Source organism: Leptonotus elevatus, chromosome 2 (genome assembly GCF_054856555.1).
Source record: "Leptonotus elevatus isolate MCC_2025b chromosome 2, RoL_Lele_1.0, whole genome shotgun sequence".
Taxonomy (NCBI): Eukaryota; Metazoa; Chordata; class Actinopteri; order Syngnathiformes; family Syngnathidae; genus Leptonotus; species Leptonotus elevatus.
The window spans coordinates 24,332,373-24,351,230 of record NC_141240.1 but is presented as its reverse complement, the minus strand read 5'-3'; the positions used below and the strand labels follow the sequence as shown (position 1 = coordinate 24,351,230).

The 18,858-nt window shown below is 39.0% G+C and overlaps 1 protein-coding gene across 2 annotated transcripts in view; it reads right to left on the bottom strand.

The window, feature by feature from the left end:
• Positions 1-575: 575 nt before the first annotated feature.
• plch2a (phospholipase C, eta 2a) overlaps positions 576-18,858 on the bottom strand; it is a 45,465-nt gene continuing 27,182 nt past the window's right edge. The window contains exons 10-23 of one of the 2 annotated variants that reach the window (XM_086068204.1): positions 16,541-16,648; positions 15,679-15,831; positions 15,224-15,322; positions 14,380-14,480; positions 13,289-13,377; positions 12,685-12,867; positions 12,288-12,395; positions 11,855-11,979; positions 11,648-11,732; positions 10,157-10,303; positions 9,976-10,055; positions 9,357-9,434; positions 6,584-6,957; positions 576-3,140 (exon numbers count right to left, since the gene is read on the bottom strand). In XM_086068204.1, coding sequence (XP_085924330.1) covers positions 1,601-3,140; positions 6,584-6,957; positions 9,357-9,434; positions 9,976-10,055; positions 10,157-10,303; positions 11,648-11,732; positions 11,855-11,979; positions 12,288-12,395; positions 12,685-12,867; positions 13,289-13,377; positions 14,380-14,480; positions 15,224-15,322; positions 15,679-15,831; positions 16,541-16,648 — 3,270 coding nt within the window. In that variant the 3' untranslated portion in view covers positions 576-1,600. The remainder of the gene's footprint in view (positions 3,141-6,583; positions 6,958-9,356; positions 9,435-9,975; positions 10,056-10,156; positions 10,304-11,647; positions 11,733-11,854; positions 11,980-12,287; positions 12,396-12,684; positions 12,868-13,288; positions 13,378-14,379; positions 14,481-15,223; positions 15,323-15,678; positions 15,832-16,540; positions 16,649-18,858) is intronic. The other variant, XM_086068205.1, reaches the window with a different exon arrangement.

Here is an 18,858-nt window from a genome sequence, read left to right as displayed (position 1 = left end):
TTATTTATTATCAATGAATCCTAAATTAGAATGAGTTGTTTTATTTTGATTGTAAATTCTTAACTGCAGTGTGACTGTTCTGCCTTTTTTGGAAATAAAGCGAAGGTCTTTCTTTAAAATTATCGGACACTGCTATAAGATACATTTTATGAAAAGTATCTTTTACTTGGCATCGGTATCGGTGAGTACTCAAGAGTCCGAGTTGTTGAGTACTCGTACTGGTATGGGTGTGGAAAAAATAAAATTGGTATCAAACATCCCCAACTTTGACCATGAATGGCACTGGAGAGAAAGTGGTAACTGGCTGCTCAGTACAATCTGGTAGGTCAGCATCAATAAAATACGGAACTACACAATTGAATTTCATTTTCAGAACAGTTAAAGTTAAACGGTTATATGACATCCATTTGGCTCTGCAATAGATTTGAGAATTTCAAAAATGGAAAAAGATCAATTCAAACATTTCAGTTGCCAACCAGTATCATGGGTCACAATTTGTTCACACTCAAAGGTTTCATTTTTTCTTTCCTTTCCGAGTTAGTCACTCATCGGTACTCAATGAATTAAACGTTAAATTATTGTTTGTAATTTATTTGTTTAATTACACATTGTTAAATTAAATATTGCCCCTAAAATGTCTGCACAAGTAACTGACATGTCAGTACAAACAATACAACAGGCCAACAAATAAACGTGCTTTGTTTTAGTATCATGGATTATGCAGAAGAACAAATTACAAAGTGATTCTCTTGGAAACACCAATAAAGTGTCCTACAAAAAGTTCGGGACATTAAACGTCATGATTTAAAAAAACAAAACAAAAAAACAACATCTTAGTAAAATAAAGCTCATCCAAGGGATAAATATAATTATACAGTGCATATAACACATGCAGTCACCTAAAAGGGGCTAAAAAGGAGTAGTTCTCTTAGTGCTGTGACATGCTACAGGTCAAAATCATGAGCAGAAAATTGGCAGCTTGGTTGCATTACAATAAATCACTACACAAACTAATTGTATCAATGAAAACTTGTAAATATATGAACATAATTTGTTTTCTCAGCAGGTAAAGACATTAGCTCATCGTTTAGCATAAAGCTGCACGTTATGTTTCACATGATAACAATGCCATCGCTCTTATAATATTGCTTGATGGATGGATGGGCTACAAATAATAATGATAATAATATGCAGATAAGAATCTCACCGTTATGTTCCTAAAATTCAGATTATACATTTCTGGGTAAAGATTAAGAAGAGATGGCCCTACTTTACATATTGCTACTGGATGTTTTTCCTCCTAAAATACAGAGTATTAGATCAAAGTCATAAAGAGCCATTTAAAAAAAAAAAAAGAAGAAGAAGAAAAAAAAAAGTTAATTTTCACTAAATACATTATATCTATCATTTGCTGCAGATTTACAGGGCTTTTCAATGATTGCTTTGGGAAGAGAAATGTAGTTTCGTATGTCATGATAATGTTTCTGAATCCAGAATCTGAACAAAGCTACCTTTTCGGAACTAAAATAAATAAAAACACTTTTTGGAACTTTTTGAAAAAGTAGATCACTCTGCGTGTGTTCTTTTCAATGTATCCAAGTTAGTAAAGTGGAAGTTTGTAAAGGACCTCCCTGTTTCCAGACTGTGGGGAGGCAGGGAAGTGTCTTGAAGATGTGGCCAGACTGATCATGTTTGGGTTGGCACAGGGACTCCTCGCGATGCAACATGCCCCTTCAGGATTTCCCCTCTCCTCAATGGGGCAAGCACTACTTGCGTTGATGTGATCAGTATAGCCAAAGCTTGAATAGCCTCGACTCAAGCTCTGGAGCCTTTGCCTTTCCTGGGCCTTCTTGGCTCGATTGGCAATGTATCGCACCCTGCTTTGGCTCCTGGAAGATGACCTCCGAATTGTTTGCGGCTCATCAACAGATTCTTCTTGATCTTCACTCGGTGTGTTTGCATGAGCAAAGTCACTCGCCTTAAGTGGCTCCACGTCAGTCAACTTCCGCAGCTGCTCTGTCAGGTCACTGTTAGGTCGGGCTTTTGCCGGGCTGCCCTTTCGAAGATGGCCCCTCGTTGGTGTGACGATGAAGCTCCGACTGATGCCACGGTACTTGCTGTCAAAGTTACAAGAAATATCATCGGATGTGAGATCCCCGAGGCTTTTGGATAGCGACGCGGGCGTTGCGCTTGGAGCAGTTGGTGAAGTCCTGGCCGATGACTGCTTGAGCCCTTCCATGAAGAGCCGGCTCCAGGTATGCCGCCTTTGAGGGAGTCTGTTAGTCAGGGCAACAGGAAATACCGGGCCAGGGGACGCGAGTGGATCTTTGGAACGCGCACTCTGCGGAAGATTTGGGTTCGACTTGCTTCTGTTGACTTGTAGGCTATCGAAGGACATGAGCGCTGAATGGCGACAGTGGGAGGGGACACTTGTTTTGGGAAGATTCTTCCTGGCCAGGTTACTTAGGGACGAGTCAATGACGGTGTCACTAGAAGAGATGCTGGAGGACGAGGACATGCTGTCTCGATGGCTACCCGCCTCCAGCTTGCTCCAAAGGCGGTCGTTCAATGTAGCATCTGTGCACACTTCTGGTACGACCGACTGGGCCCTCGCTCGAACGTGACCTTCGCTTTTTGTTCTTCTTATTGGTATGTATGATGACAGAGTGCTGTCGGTTTGAGATACACCTGCAGGAGTCTCCACATGCATTTCTAATCTAGCCTCAGACTTCACCGCCGCTACATTGTTTGTCTCGTCTGTGAGTGCTTGCAGGTTTTCACTCCGGCTTTTGGTGTGCTCCAAGGATGATCGAGTACTTTGGAATGTTTGGGGATCCTGGGTGCATTCCATCTGGATATTTTGTTCAGCGGAGGTCACCGGGAGAGACAGTGTCCGAGTAAATGTTTGGGGGGTTTTGTTTTCTCGATTCACTGGTTTAGGACTGCCGGCCAATGGATTTGAGTTAACTGTCAAGTGGGATTCAGTTTTTGCTGGAGAGGAGGGTGACCGCAGCAATGTTGAGGAGTGCTGTAAAGAAAATTTGTCCTCAGGAATGGTGACAGAGCAGATGGAATGTGTCTTTGTAGCCTCCCTGGAATTCGGTGGAAGTGGAGCAGTTGGGCTTTGTACTGTGGAACACAAAGAACACAACTGTAAACTTGATTATTTGAATATTCTTTGCAATTATTTGAACTTACTTTAAGTGATCAAGTGCATTTACCTGTGCAGATCAAATATGCTAAATACATTCCACTCTCAAACTATTGGAATAGTGCGGCTTATTGGCTTGCAACAAAACACCATAAATGTAGGTATTTAGCACTGGAATAGAAATAAATAGATTCCAGTGAATACGATTTAATATTTTGTTGCAATTTGTTTTGCAATCGCTGCATCAGGCCTGTGACATCCTGTCATCACCAATCTTTTACATAGTGCTTTTGTAAGCTCTTGCTCGGCTTTCCTCTATGTCTTTATCCGTTGTTGTTTTTTTAATTTTATTTTATTTTGGACACCCCTTTCATCACCTCTTTAGCAGGTAAAATACATGCTCTATATCTAAAGGGTTTGGGGTTCCACAAACCTTCTTCTTTTGCCTGCTTAACGGTTTGTTATTTTATTTTCGTTATTTTGCTTCTTCATGCATTGTGCGTGCAGAAACGTACAGTTTCTGTACACTAAATTCTCAATAACGATATGCATATTTCTAAATAGAACACATATTTTAAAAACGAGACTCCTCTGACATACAATGAAATAGGTTGGATGGACAATGGCATGTCGTCACATATTGCAACAACACCAAAAAACATCACAAGGGATGTTTACAGAAGGCGTTGTGTTGCTTTTATTTGATTGATTTCAATGTCTCCAAATGGCCGAGAAAGATGTCACTTTAACCTAACTTCGGTTTTGATACTAGTCTAAACTATATCTTGTCACAACTGTGGTCTTGTGGTGTGGCTATTGTATTTTGTGCACTGTGATTTTGGGTTGTGCAGCATTGAATATGTGAAAACTAAGATAATTTTTTTTTTTCAAACTCAACTAAACCGTGACAAAGAAAAGCACAAAAGACACTTAAAAGTGAATGGTGGACAGGAGAAAAAAGGTGGGCAAGATGGAGAGAAATATGGGTGAAGATGCACATGAATAGTATATACAGTATTTGAGTTTGTGTGCATTCAGCAGGTTTACCTGGCTCTGGTCATCCCCTCAATTCTGCACTAGGAACAGAGAGAGCGTGCAAAGGGAAAAACAGGGAAAAGGAGTTCAGCAAAAACTGGAAAGAAAAGGAGATGGGGGCTAGGGAACTTCCAGAGAAAAGCATTGATTGATAGAGGTAACAAACTGATCCCAAACAGGGTCGTTCCATACAAAACCACCCAGAAACATCTGAAAATTTGAACCAAGCGGATTTATATTTTAATGAAACTTGGTGTACTTGTTGACAGTGATGAAACAAAAATAAACTTAAAATGTGTGGTTAATTGGAGCATGGTTTTGGGAGCTATGGCCCGCCGAATTTGACATTTTTGGTAAAAAAAAAAAGGGGCGTGCCCTCCTTTGAACTTTTATATCTCAGGAACTACTGGGTCAATCTTCATAAAACAATAGTTGTTGGAAAGGGAATTCAACAAAGGATCCAAATCGGCAATCGTTTAGAAGATTAGTGCATATTTTAGTAACTTGACCTTTTGACCTATAGCTTGACCTTAAAATTGACCTTGTGGATCCACGTGATGTTCTCTAAAACATAAAAGTTTCTGAATTTTCTTGTTTGTTTAGCAGCAGTAAGGAGTCAAAGTATCCATACCCTCCCAACTTTCAGTGAATATTCGATGAATATCTGAGGGAATGGATACATCTTTGAAACTTTTGAAAAAAAAAAAAGACTCAAGGTCACGTGATCCCCAAAGTCAAATTCTAAATGATTACAGATTTGGAATCCTTGTTTCCAACAATTCCTATTTTGTCAAGATTGACCCAGTATTGTAGTTTCTGAAACATAAGGGTTCAAAGGAAAGCGGCCATGCCCATTTTTCATCAAACCCGTGCTCCAATTGACCTTAAAATGTGAGATTTAGTAGTGTCCCATCACTATTAACAAGCACACCAAGTTTCATTAAAATCTAAATCTGCTTGGTTAAACCCACTGGGTGATTTGGTATTGAATGGAAATTAATTTAACAATCATTCAACATTGAAAAGAGATAGTTGCCTGCAAAAGTATAACCCCAAAGCATGTCAAACTTCCCTAAAAAGCTTCCAGAAAACACAATACGGTCACAAAAACTAAGCTAAAAGCAAAATTTAACTCAGACGGCTGCACTGAGATGACCTCTATTCATAATGAATTTAAAACTTACCAGTTGTGTTATCTGTTAGATGTGGGAAGTGTCAGATTGCACATTTTGGGCAAAGACAAACAATATTTGAATCAAATATTTGTGTTGAGTAGGGATTCAGTCACTTTTTTGGACACACTTTAGGAGAAAGCATTTAAATAGATCATTGTTAAAGGGAACTAAAAGGATATGAAATATCAATTTGGACACAGGAATGTGAGGTTTTTGCTTACTATGAGTGCAAACAGAATGATTACAGTACTATTGCCAAAGACACAGGGGGTGGTCTGGGAGGATCTGGGAACTCAAAAATGATCTTCTACACTACTGTATATAGGGCAACTACACACCATCCAAGTGTACACTAGGCCTCACCCAAATCTTACCAGCGAAGAAGAGGGGTGATTTATGACGCAACTCTTCCATTTTCTGGGCGAACAGGGCATTCATCTCCCGCTGAAGCGTGCCTACCGCCCTCTTGCGGCTGTCAAGGACAGAACTTTGAGGCAGCACTGGGAGTGAGTCGAAGCTGCTCAGGCTGCTAAAGCTGTCACAGCTGCTGCTGTCATCACTGAGTGCGAGTCTCTGATTCCCATCGGCGCTTGCGACTGGTATGAAGCCAGGGCCGCACACCGTACCGTATTTGGGTACTGTCGCCTGATGCCAACGGAGGTAGGACCGACAATCTGGTGTGAGGCTCTGCACTGGTGTGACAGCGTTGGGAAAGCGTCTACGGGAAATGTTGCAAGACAGGGCGTTCCTCTGCGATGCATCGGGCAGAGACTGGATGTGCTGGGCAGCCAGCATTTGCCTAGCTTTGGATCTGGGGAATGGCTTGGGTCGTAGGAAAGCCTGAGATGAGTACTGAAATTGGGCCTCCTTAGAGAGGGGAAGTGACTGTGAACATGGCGGAGAAGCTTTTGGCTGGCAATGAGCTGCAGGCTGCGGCTGAACGATTTTCTCGGTTGAACAATTATTTCTTTCCTGGTCGTCTGACAATTTGGACTTTGATTCCTGCCTTTCCTCAACACGACCCTTTCTTTCCGCGTCCAGACTCTCCTTGGAGCCGATCACACATGTGATACAGTTAGAAGACATTCCCAACCGACTCGAGCTGTTAAGCGAGACTCGCGCAAAAACCCCCGGCTTCATATCTGGATCGTGAAAACGTGGTCGGCTGGCACGTTTCAAAGGCTCACTCAAAGGACGGCGATGAGCAAAACGAGGGCTCTTACCTTTACCCTCAGTGTGAAAAGTCCCATTAGTGTCAGGATGTTCCCATTGGCCCTTGGCTTGGCGGGATGCCAGTGAATCGCCATTGCGGAGTTGTGGTGGTGTTGGCTGGTGAGAGGAAGAAGCGGAGGCCTTGTCCTCAGACTCTCGGTCCTCACTTGTGCCTTCCGAGTTGCAGTCTTTGGTGTTAATGGTGACCTCATCGAGGCCCTTCTTGACTTTGGGCTGGCCTTTGGTCGGTGCGCTGGCGGTGCGCCGCAGGAGGTGGGCACCAAACGGCTGCTTACGGCTGTGCTGTGCAGCAGCATGGCTGTCGAGAGAGGCCTGCTTTGGATTTCTGTGAAACAGGCCTTTTATGCCGCTGGCTGCTTTGGCCTGATGAAAGCACAACAAACAAAACTGTCAAACACACGGTGAATTACCAAGTCAAAGAGGATACGGCAAAAATAAATGCTGCCATAATGCAGATAACGCCGGTACGCTGCATTATTGTATAACACACAGTGTTACAAAAGAGTAAACATGCTCATTTAAGGAGTAACTGAAAACATAACATCCACATGTACTTAACTGGGACACAAAACTTCTCACTTTCATTTGTACGACATGCTTCCTCACAGTGAAATGAAATTACAAGTGACGCACAACAACAGTTAACACGCTGTAAAAATGGGGAGTGATTTACTTGAAAAAGATAGTAAAGCGGAAACAGAGAAATATACTTTTTTTTTTTCCTGATGAAAGAAGAGACTATAACCTTTCCATGTTTTATAGCAATAGAACACAATAGTATGTGGGCCTTGCAAAATCAGTCAAAATCCAGTAAAACAGCCAGGAGCGAAGGGGGTTGCTTTAGTGAAAATAGCTGGGAGTGAATGAGTGAATAGAATTATACATTTACATAGCAGCTCTATATGATTGTCAATTTCTCAGCCTTTTGTTGATCCACCTAATGAGCAATGGATACTTAAAGCAATGCATGAAACACTATATTGCATTTGGTGCAAAATGTTACTCTAAAGCCTATGTACAATATAACAATTCTATCAAGTTTGTATATAAAGCAAAGCATTGAACACTTTTTTTTCTCTCCAAATTAATACTTCAGTTGCTAATATTGCACAGTAATTCAGTACAATGTCCTTGAAATTTAAATGTGTGGATGTTTCCTGGGCCTACTAGATGCACAATAAGGTTAAAAAATAACAATGACAAGACTCTCGATAACATTGGGACAATGTGACGACTGTGAAGGTATGCTTACGTCCAATATCAAACAGAATCATTCCAAAGTAAACACTGATGCAAATGAACTTTAAAATCATGTGGGAAGTAGATCCAAGTAGTCCAAGTGTTGACACTGAGGTGACAGTAACAGTGATGAACAAACAACAGGGAAGAAAACAAGTCATATAAGAAATAACTAAGTGACCTAAATGATCTGAATCGAAAGAGTAAGGTTCTTTCAATTTATATAACTTTACCTGGTGGAAACACCTACAGTATGCAAATGATGACTCGGGTATTTTTGTAGGTGATCTTAAAGGGTCTATGAATGCAAGCTGGTCCATTTTTCACTCCCAAACTCAAAACTGTATTTGTTGCTCAGGAAAATGAAATTGGCATTCATTTCCAATTATTTCAATACATTTTGAGCTAATCTGTAAAAAAAAAAAGATAACTGCCCTTTTTTCTTCGGCAATATCGCTACAACATCCCAAGCGTCAAGAAAAGAAAGGCTCCAGCCGGAACACAAAAGTTGTGCCCTTGCATGTACCCACGATACAACGCCAATCGACAAGTTGCATTAAGCTTGCTTGGTACTTGCATTTTCTTTTCTTTTGCTCAATTCTTCAACTTTCACAAGAAAATAACACAAACAACCGAGGAAATAATCACAATCGGCCGGCATTGACGTCAAGTTCAAGTTAATGCATTTTTTAATCTAAAAGTGGTCGTTCCAAATCGGTGACAAAAAAAGACAAAACAAAAAAACACTACAAAAATAACCTAAAACCACAACTGAGTCTTTTTGAGTAAATTCTTACTGCAGACCTAATTTTTAAGTCCAGAGCTAATGCAAGTGGCAGCATTACAGGTGCCCTTTAAAAAGGAAAGGTCAAGTAAGCCATCTAACGAGAAAGAAAAAGAAAAAGAAAAAATAACTCCATATGCTGTTATTTGACAGCTTCACTGTGAGAAACACAGTTTTTTTCCTCTCTACTTTTTTCCCCTGAATGCAAAATTAAATTGAGTATGACGAAGAAAAGGAGAAACTATTATATGGCTATTAGGCTTTTTTTTCATAAATGAATGTATTAAACTGGATAAGTGTAACAAATATCAACGCTTATTAGAGGTTATATGAAACATGGAAACTTATGGGCCTTATATATATATGCAAGCTTTATTCTAAATAAATTGTCAGAGTCAAGTCTATAATGTGACTATTCATTTAAAATAATACGGTATAACATTTGTTTTAATATACCAGATGGATTTAAAATGATGGAATAATCCAATTCGATAGAGAAAAAAAAGAGATGGAAGCTGGCCAGATTTCCGAATTAACTTTTCTGTTCTGAATCAGCTTTAGATGTTTGAGTTAAATACATTGGATCTACTTGATGGATCACGGAAAGTGCAGATAGGTCAAACCTTCAATAACTCATGCGAGGCATGAGTTGCTCTTATGTAAAGCGGACGAGTGGGATATGTGCAGGGCGAGTGTGTCAATTGGGCTCATGCAAGGTGCCGACTGGGTGTCACTACACCTGAGCTTTGAGCGGCAGCTTCAACGTCCCTAAAAATGTCCTGCTTCGAAATGAATGGTTTGGTAAAAGAGTAGTCCACTGGAATTACACACAGACAGAGTGGGGGAGAAAGAGAGAATCAGACGGGAAGAGATGAAAAAGAAATGCAACACGGGCGTGGTGTGAAGTAAGATATAAAGCACAACAAAAAGTACAAAAGTTCTTGGAAAGACAAGGTTCAAACAAAGAACAGTTTTACACGTGACTGGAAACGGCTGAGTGCACTGAAACAGAGGAAGCAACACAATTGTTTTATAGCAACAGCTACATTCTTTCTCCAAATTGAAATTCCAACAACAATACCCGCTGGCCCTGCTGCAAGCCTCCTTGAAAATACATCCAGAACAGTGAGATGTGAACATCAACTATACTTTTATTTCTATGTGTAGTTTATAAAATACATCTGTATGGTTTTAATCTGTACATGAGGCATACAACCCAGGTGGGTAATCAGATCCGATCCACTTGTCCCCATGTCATCCGACAGGGACATTTAAAATCCTCATTTATTAACTTTCAATTGTTTCATTAGGGGGAGGGGAGTTTTAGCAACCTACATGGCTTTCGCAACAATACCTACCTTACCAGTGATGTCATGTACAGCTACATGAACAAAGATGGAAGCCTCCTCCATACCTTCTAAGTACACATGGCGATAACCTGCAACAAACAAAAGTCATTTAGAGAGATTCTCAATACAAACAATACTCAACTCCCAGAAAGACAATTTATACAACAAGCAGGTGATGAGTAAGTCTCACCTGGCATCATGCTGTTGAAGGCGATGGTACGCTGCCCAATGAAGTCTTGACCAATGGGGTCGTGATCCCACACGAGGAAACGTAAGAGGGTCAACTCCGGCATGTGGACTGTAAACACCAGAGTTTCCTCCCACATCGGGTTGAAACCTGCAAGCGAGATTTTGGGTGTTGAAGACACAACAGGAGAGTAAAAGTCAGAAATGAAAAGTTAATAATAAAAATACAGACAAGCGATATAGGGCGGGGAAAGTACAGTCAGGAGAATCCACAGAATACTGTGTAGAGTGGAACACAGCACAGCAGGGATCAATTATTCAGGGTGTGTGTTTTTGTGTGTAGACGCAGGTGAGTCAACTCATCAATAATACATCAGAAGCCATACAAGCAGCCCAACGATGTACTTTTAACGTGCAATAATATAAATTATGATTTCTATTACGTTTCAATTGTCTCTTAGGATTCAGTGAGCAAACATCAGAACAAAAATGTGACATCTCACTTAGCCAAGAGTGAACTTTTGCTGGATGTGTTATTTTGCAGTAGTCTGGCCTGCTTTACAAACAAAACTTCCCCAACTGATGATAAAGTGTGAAAAGGTTTAAGTGGATAACTGTACTTCCCATAAACCAGGGGTCAGCAATCTTTACTCTCTTTAGAGCCATTTTAGGCCAAATAAACAACTACAATAGAAAATATGCACCATCTAATACGTAGAGATTCATTTTCTTCTAACGTTCATCTTCCGTTTTTGGATTTTTTTTATGGAGGGGGGGGGGGGGTTCCCCCCCAAAAAATTAACTTAGTTTTTCATACATTCTTACACTTTTCTGCCTTTCTGCCAAATTTCTGACATGTTTGACAATTTTATAAACACATTATGGTCATTTTCTGCCTCTCTTTTTTTAATTTTTTTTTGCCTTTTTTCTTTTTACATTTGTTTCTGCATTTTTTTATTAATTATTTTGTATATCACGTTTTTGGCAATTTTGTGGACATTTTATGTCAATTTTTGGGATTTCTTCTTGTTATTGGACATTTTATAGATCATTTTAGATTTTTTTCTGCCTTTTAAAAAAAAAAAAATCTGACTTTTTGGACAATTTTGTATACATTACATATTAATTATCTGCTTTTCCTCTCTAACTTGTTTGTTTTTATAATTGTTTTAAACCTTTTTTATTTTTTCATCTACCTTTGATCTCTTTCTGACAACTTACAAATATGGCCTCTGACATTTTTTTTATATTTAACAAAAAAAAAATAATCTAAATAATGTATTAGTTATTTATTTAAAGAATATGTTGTCTAAAAATATATTATATTATGTTAGAATATGTTATCTAAAAAATTTAAATAAATGTGTAAAAAAACAACAACTAATTTCTACATTAAAATTCTTTTTTTTATAGAGATTTACAGGGAGCCACATGAGAGGGACTAAAGAGATGTGGTTTTAGAGCCGCAAGTTGCAGACCCGTGCCCTAAACTCACCATTATCATCCACCACTCGAGTTTGCTCCTTAGCGCAGTCCACGGGAAGGCCAATGATCTCTACTTCCACAAAGGGATCAATGATCTGACATGAGACAGGAACATAATATAATAATTATGTCATTTCAATGTATTACCTAATTGACTGAATGCCACCCCACTACTGATGCAAGCTTAATGTGAACTTATGTATGAAAATATCTCTACCTCTCCTCTGTCCCCCAACATAGAGTCTTTGGGTTTGGGCAGCTGCTGTCCACTGATGATCTTCAGCACCAGTTGTTTCTTCATCTGACCTGGCAGTGGATCTTCCGAATTTGGATTAAAGGCACCTGAAATGTATGTTAAAAAGGGGGGGGGGACTATATAAATATTTATCCTCTTTGCTGAGAAAGCAATTTTCACTAATGCTACCTTGATCCCATCAACTCTACTTCATTGAATCTGCAATGCTGTTTTTTTGCTTTCTGCGTGTATCGCAAAAGATTAAATGCAGAGGTCCGGTTCAATACAGGCAATTGTGCATATGAAAATGAACATATGTATGTGCATAGTCTCTTTTGCTGACTCTCCTCCCACCCCCAACTACACTATGAAAAAAATACTAACATATAAAATATTCCAATGTATGCATGCTCACCTTCACACATGCATCTGGGTTTGAGGATGAAGCCACAGTTGCCATTGCTGTAAAACTTGGCTCTGTTGAGCTGAAGGACTCGACCCTCGGACTGGTAGTTGAGTGCAACTGTAATTCAAATGATTCAATTACTGCTCTTAACGGGATACTCCACAATGTGTAATGATGCCAGTGTTATCATGATTTTCATTTATTACAGCTTCAATTTTAAGATAAGACCATAACATGCCTTTAACTTTTGAATACAGTAATCTGATTGTTAATTGGTGATGGTATGACTTTCATTGGTTGTATACCTGTACAGCCCAATGATGAATCTCATCACAGATGTGAGGTGTAATATTTAATTGTGAGAAGTGTGACTAACAATCTGAAAAATGAAATTAAAAGAGCATACCAAGTTGGCAGCCTGCGTTCCAGAAGGGCTGAGGGTTGAAGTTTGAAGAGTCCACACGATAAGACGAGGGGTAGATGCGTGCGAGCTGCCGCTGGTTAAAGTGGTTGAAGGAGCTGGCTTTCTGCTGCATCACCTGATGGGCTTTCGTTTCACTCAGGGACGAAACCTGCCAGCTGCAGTTGGCTACCATTGATGACACACAACAAATACGTAAACAAAAAAGCTATTTAGGAAGATTGTCCAGTTATAAGCAGCGATTAATTTAATGCTATTGCTTGCAGCATTTTTCACCCCCCAAAAAATCTTCTGGCCACTATAGAATAGTATAGTATTGTGTTCCGACTACTACAGTACTACTATATACTGTAGCATAGTATACTATACTATATAACATATTTTCAAAAATGTTTTAAGGCCAAATAGTGTTGTTTTTCTTTTTTATATTTTTTAATGATTCAATTAGGATTCTGTCTAGGAAGCATTGTTTACTGCATTATGTTAAATGAGATGATATATGATTGGTTTAATATAGGTCAATCAAACAACTGGCATTGTCTGAGTCGAACCAGTAATCTGAGTGTATGAGCAAAAGTAATGAACACACCTTGTGCTTCAATATCATAGAGGCCCACAGAGCATGTGTATTTGACCAGGTCAGACAGGGCTCTGGATAACTTCATGGTTTTCTTCTTTCTAGAGGGTTAGAAATTGGACATAAATGATAAATCAGACATATTTTAATCATGTACAGTATATGCTTGTCTACAACGTAGGAACAATATCTTATGTCATTTTGGCAAAACCTGTTGCGACTCCCTACATTTGAAAGTATATCTGTATGGCCTATTCATTACTTTGTCAGTCATTCATCATTACTTACTGGGTTTGAGATATTTGATTGATTGATTGATTGATTGATTGAGATATTGTGGATTTATAAGGCAGAACGTGACACAAGGAGTATGTAAAACGATTATGTAACCGTTTTGAAGAAACAAGACGTATCCCCATCCCCAAAATTCTCCAGCGATATTGAGAGAGTGCATGTGCTGTGTCACTGAATAATAATTCATGTTTTTGTCTCAATGTTTATGTGTGTGTGTGTGTGTGTGTGCTTTTGTCTTTGCTAGATTGTGGGGCCCATACACCCGTGTTTTTCCAGGTTTAACTACCATTGTGGGGACTGACTTGAAATTGTGGAGACAATTTGGTGGTCCCCACAAGTTCAGACCTTTTTTTGAGGATCAAGACTTGGTTTTAGAGTTTAGGTTTGAATTGGGTTATGGTTGAGGTTAGGGTAAGGAATAGGGGTAAGCAATCAATTTTGATGGTTGGGTTTAGGGGAAGGGGCTAGGGCTAGGAAATGCATCATGTCAATGAGCGGTCCCCACGATGATACAAAGACGGTGTGTGTGTGTGGCCAGAATTTCAGGATTTTACAGAGTTGTGGGGCCCACCCGTCCATGTGGGGCTATTTTGCTGGGCCCCACAATTTTAGACCTCTTTTTGAGGGTCAAGACTTGGTTTTAGAGTTTAGGTTTGAATTGGGTTATGGTTGAGGTTCGGGTAAGGAATGGGGGTGGGCAATCATTTTTGATAGTTCGGGTTAGGGGAAATGGCTAGAAAATGCATTAAGTCAATGAGTTGGCCCCACAAAGATAGTGAAACAAACCTGGGTGTGCGTGCGCGCCTTACTTGTTGTGATGTAGAGGTGCTCGTGATGCACTACTGGAGCTTTCTTGGTCCGTATCTGTGTCTTCCAAGCTTGAGGTCTTCTTCAGCTTTGTTACTTTTTTCTGTTGTGGGAACATAACAGCACAGACTGTGGATGGTCTTCCTTCAACTCATTCATAGTAAACATTTGGTACAGTGAAGCATTTGGCATTTGCCTAGTTGCAGACTTTTTGGGAGTGCGAGCGGAACCTATTCTTTGTTATTTGCTGAAAAGTTAAACTCTTTGTTGTTTTTGTGCTAAGGCCAAAGCCATATATAATATGAAAAAACGGCTTTTGCTCCACGCTCCCCAAAAAATAGGCACTTCAAACCACTCACCTCAAGAGTCATTCATCTTTGAACATACGTTAACAATTGAAAACATGTATTGATGTGTGAAAACGTACATTATACACTTAAATTACATTAACATGATGGCTGAAATATCTTTTTAAAGTGCATCTCGTGGCATCTTGGTGCCAAGCAACTATGTTGAACTGAGGGGTGGAGCTTAATTTTGTCAGATCATAGCCTTATCTATTGTTGAGTAGTTTATTTAGTGTAATATCAGACATCTTTTTTTATATGCCAAAGAGTTTCAGTTAGGCACATATCTGACTTGAGAGACTCAATTAGATGTTGTTGATTCCTCCTCGTATCCTCACATTCTTTTTCAAACATAGTGTTTGAAAAGGATTTCTCATTACAAAGACCACACAGGTGTCACTTTCAATCTTCCAAAATGCTTCATGTCTTCACGTTTGGTTCCTTTGTGAGGGAAGAACAAACACCACTAGAAAAACACTGGAACAGACAAAAAGCAAACCTTGCGTTTTGAGAAGCTGCCCATGAACGAGTGGCCAGTGCGCTTATTGCTGCTGCTGTTAGCCTCGTCAGATGTCACTGCTCCGTCATGCCCTTTGGCCTGTCAGAAGAAGGGAGTGACTCACATTTTTTAACATGGCTTTCGTTTGACATTCATCAGTGCTACTTTCTGAGAGGTGTAATTTCATGAATCACGAATGATGAGTTAACTGCTAATTACTTAATAAAGCTCCAACATGCATTAACTGATAAGCATGTCTTACGGTAATTTAATATGTCTTTATTTGCAAAGTAATAATACACATCATTTTATGCTTGGTTAAAAACAGTTTATTTATTAATGAATTGCATTGTTTTAGTACATTGTTGTTGATGTTTATTTATGTTGTGTAATTCCAATTTAGCCTCGATTTTACCATCTGCCGTAAAACGAGATATTATTTTCATCAGACATACCTCCGGGTCATTTTGATCTAAATGCCTAGTCGGCGGGAGTGCAGCGATGGTGAAACTGTCTGGGTCTTCTCTGTCTCGAATCTTGGACTCCTTCATCAGGTTGTCCAGCTTTTTTTTAGCCATGTTCTCCACTTGCTTCCTGTTGGCAGACATCTGCAGGAGAAGTGAAGACACATAATGAAACAAAAAAAGCAATGATGAAAAAATAGGAAACAACTGTTAGAGCGCTTAATGGGGTCGCTATACTTATATATAGAAATTATAATAGAATTGTTCCTGGATTCAACATAGATGAAGGTGCTTAAAAACACATGCACAGATGACTAGTAACAGATTAAGACATGTTCAAGTGGTTAAAATGCAGTTCTTGTTGTGCGCTATAGACAGATAAATATATACAGTGCATTATATTGATAAGAGACTTCAAGCGGTTTTAATTTAAATACAACAGTGACTGACTAACCTTCCCAAAATATGCCCATGCTGATTGCAGCCACATGATGGCAGAGTTGATCTATAAACCAACTGATTCAAATGTTGAGCCATACTGTACTGCATGTGCTTCAAGTAAACAGGGTGGGTCCGTTTGTAGCATTAATGAATGTATTCAACTCATTGTTACCTAATAAATGTTATATTGCATTAGCAGGTGAATGAACAAGTGGGGTTTCAGAATGTTTTTCACCTTCAACAAAATTAATGCACCGTGTAATACACATGAATTGAACATTAGCACCTTCCATATTCATAAAAGCAAGTACCATTGAAGCGGAACCAGACAATAAAGTTTAAATTCCAGTGTCTCAACCTCCCTCTATTAAACCAAGAAATGAAAAAAAAAAAAGGCATCAGGAAAACATACATCTCCATTCATCAGCTTGCAGTCATCCTCCATCTCATCTGCACTGTCTTCGTCCGACACGTCACCCTCCTCTGCGTTTTCATCGATGTTTGGAGGCAACTTTTTACCCTGATTGAGAAAATGTGATATTTAGAAAATAGTAACGAGAACAAAGTAATAGTATCCTTGCCAAGTGCCATTTTTGTTACTGCAGTAAATACAAATTAGCATCTGGTCAGTGAAAAATAAATAAATAAATAAACTAACCCCAAGAGTAGAGAAATATGAGGAAACATTTAAAACATGTCATCAATAAAATATCACTTCTTGGTTGTGTTTAGGAGGCCATCTTTAACATCCTCATGCTTCCCTTTGGATTTCTTTGTGTGGATTTCAATAATGCACAGTATGTGCTGGATGTACGGAAGTAGCATTTCTCGGAAAAACTTTATGATGCATGCTGAAGAGAACTTCGATACTGCAGCCTCATCACGAAATTTGGGGAATTTTCCCAAGTGCTCTCACACTGATACCGTTACTACTTTTTAATCCTGCTGACTGGACACACACGTAGTGGTTCTGGTGCAGCAGTGGGTTGAGACATTTATTTCATGCCACGTATTGGCACCAAGTCTTCTCTTGACTGCCAAGCATTTGGTGGCAGAGCAGCTTTATTTACTTCAACACGTTACATCTGTGCCCCGTCAGCAGAGGGCTGTTATTTACGATCAAGATCTTTAAAGAGCGTGCTTTGGATCTATTATTTAAGATTTACATTGACAAACGCTACTGCCATTGTGTGGAACTTTTAAATTAAATTAAACCGAAAATACATCCATTGATTGAAATTAACTTAATGACGTTTGATGTGCTACGGGGCAGCACGTTTGCCTGTTCTCAAATGTTGGTTACCGCCTTCCTGTGTGGAGTTTTGCACGTTCTAGCGTCTGTTCTCTCCAGCTACTCTGGTGTCCTTCCAAGTTCCCAAATTATGATAGTTACATTCATGAAAGAGTCTAAATTGACGACAAGAGTGAATGTGAGTGAGAATGTTGTTTGACTTATTTGATTTATGACTGACCACCAGTACAGGGTTTACCCTGCCTCACATCCATAGTCAGCTAAAATAGGATGGATGTAGCAGTGCCAAAAGTTGTAAAAGTGCAGATACTGTGTATGAAAAAAAAACAAAAAACAAGACTGGTAAAAGTATAAGTACTGGATGAACTCCTCACTTAAAGCTGCTCAATGTAGAAATTTGCCCCAAAAATATTTGTACAATAGCCTTCTTCTTTAATCCTTTTCTGACTAAAGCATCTTCTAATTAGCAGTTCACAATGGGTACTCCTGCAGTTTCATTTTTCGGCTACGCGTGGCAGTACAATTCGAAAATCTGTTTGAGCAGCTTTACGTAAAAACAAAAAAATAAATGAAAAAAAAAAAAGACTGAAATGTACAGTACTTGAGTACAAAAGCAAAAAGTAAAAAAAAAAAAATAATGTTTACAGTACGGTTAATTATCTATAATATCCATTTTAATATCTTGGTAAAATGGGAGGGGGCCTCTGCACACACAATAGTTTCCCTCTTATAGGAACTTCACAGCGTTCATAGCGAGAAGGGAAAAAAATTAAGTTACATGTTGCATGCTTTTGTATAACAGCTAGCATTAGCTTTGAATGTTACCATAGCTTTGCTTGAGCTAAGAAACAAAAAAACAAAACAAAAAACAAATCCTAAATTAGCTATTATGAGTTATATGTGCAGCTTGTATGTGTTTGGCTATGAGACTTTTGGGACGTCAGGATGAATGCTCTTAATGTCTGACAAGACAACACATTTGCCAAGAATTGCTCGTGGAGCTGACTACACCAAAACATTCTCTTAAATGACTCAACTTAACTTTATTTATAAAGCTTTAAAACAACCATCGCTGCATACAAAGTGCTGTACATGGAATAAAAATCAGTCATGCAATAAAGACTCTACAATAAAGAATCTGTTGTCGTTGTAGTTAATGCTCCCTCGTTCACATTTCTCCATGTCACTACTGTCCCTGTTTTTTCCTCCCTCCTTACACAGTTAGACCCTAAACTCTCAATAAATCAAATTCAAGTGGCAAGATTATGTTTGGATGAAATAAGGAGCAAAAGTAAAAAGTTGTCAAAAAAATTAAGTACAGATACCTGAAAAATTCTACTTTAGTAGAGTAGAATAGCAAAGTATTTTTACTTTTACTACAACTATCAGGGTTGGTTTTCAGCATCAAAATGAACGAAGAACATACATACGAAGATTTTGTCAGGCACTGAAGATACTATTTATAAAGTGTTGTTCAC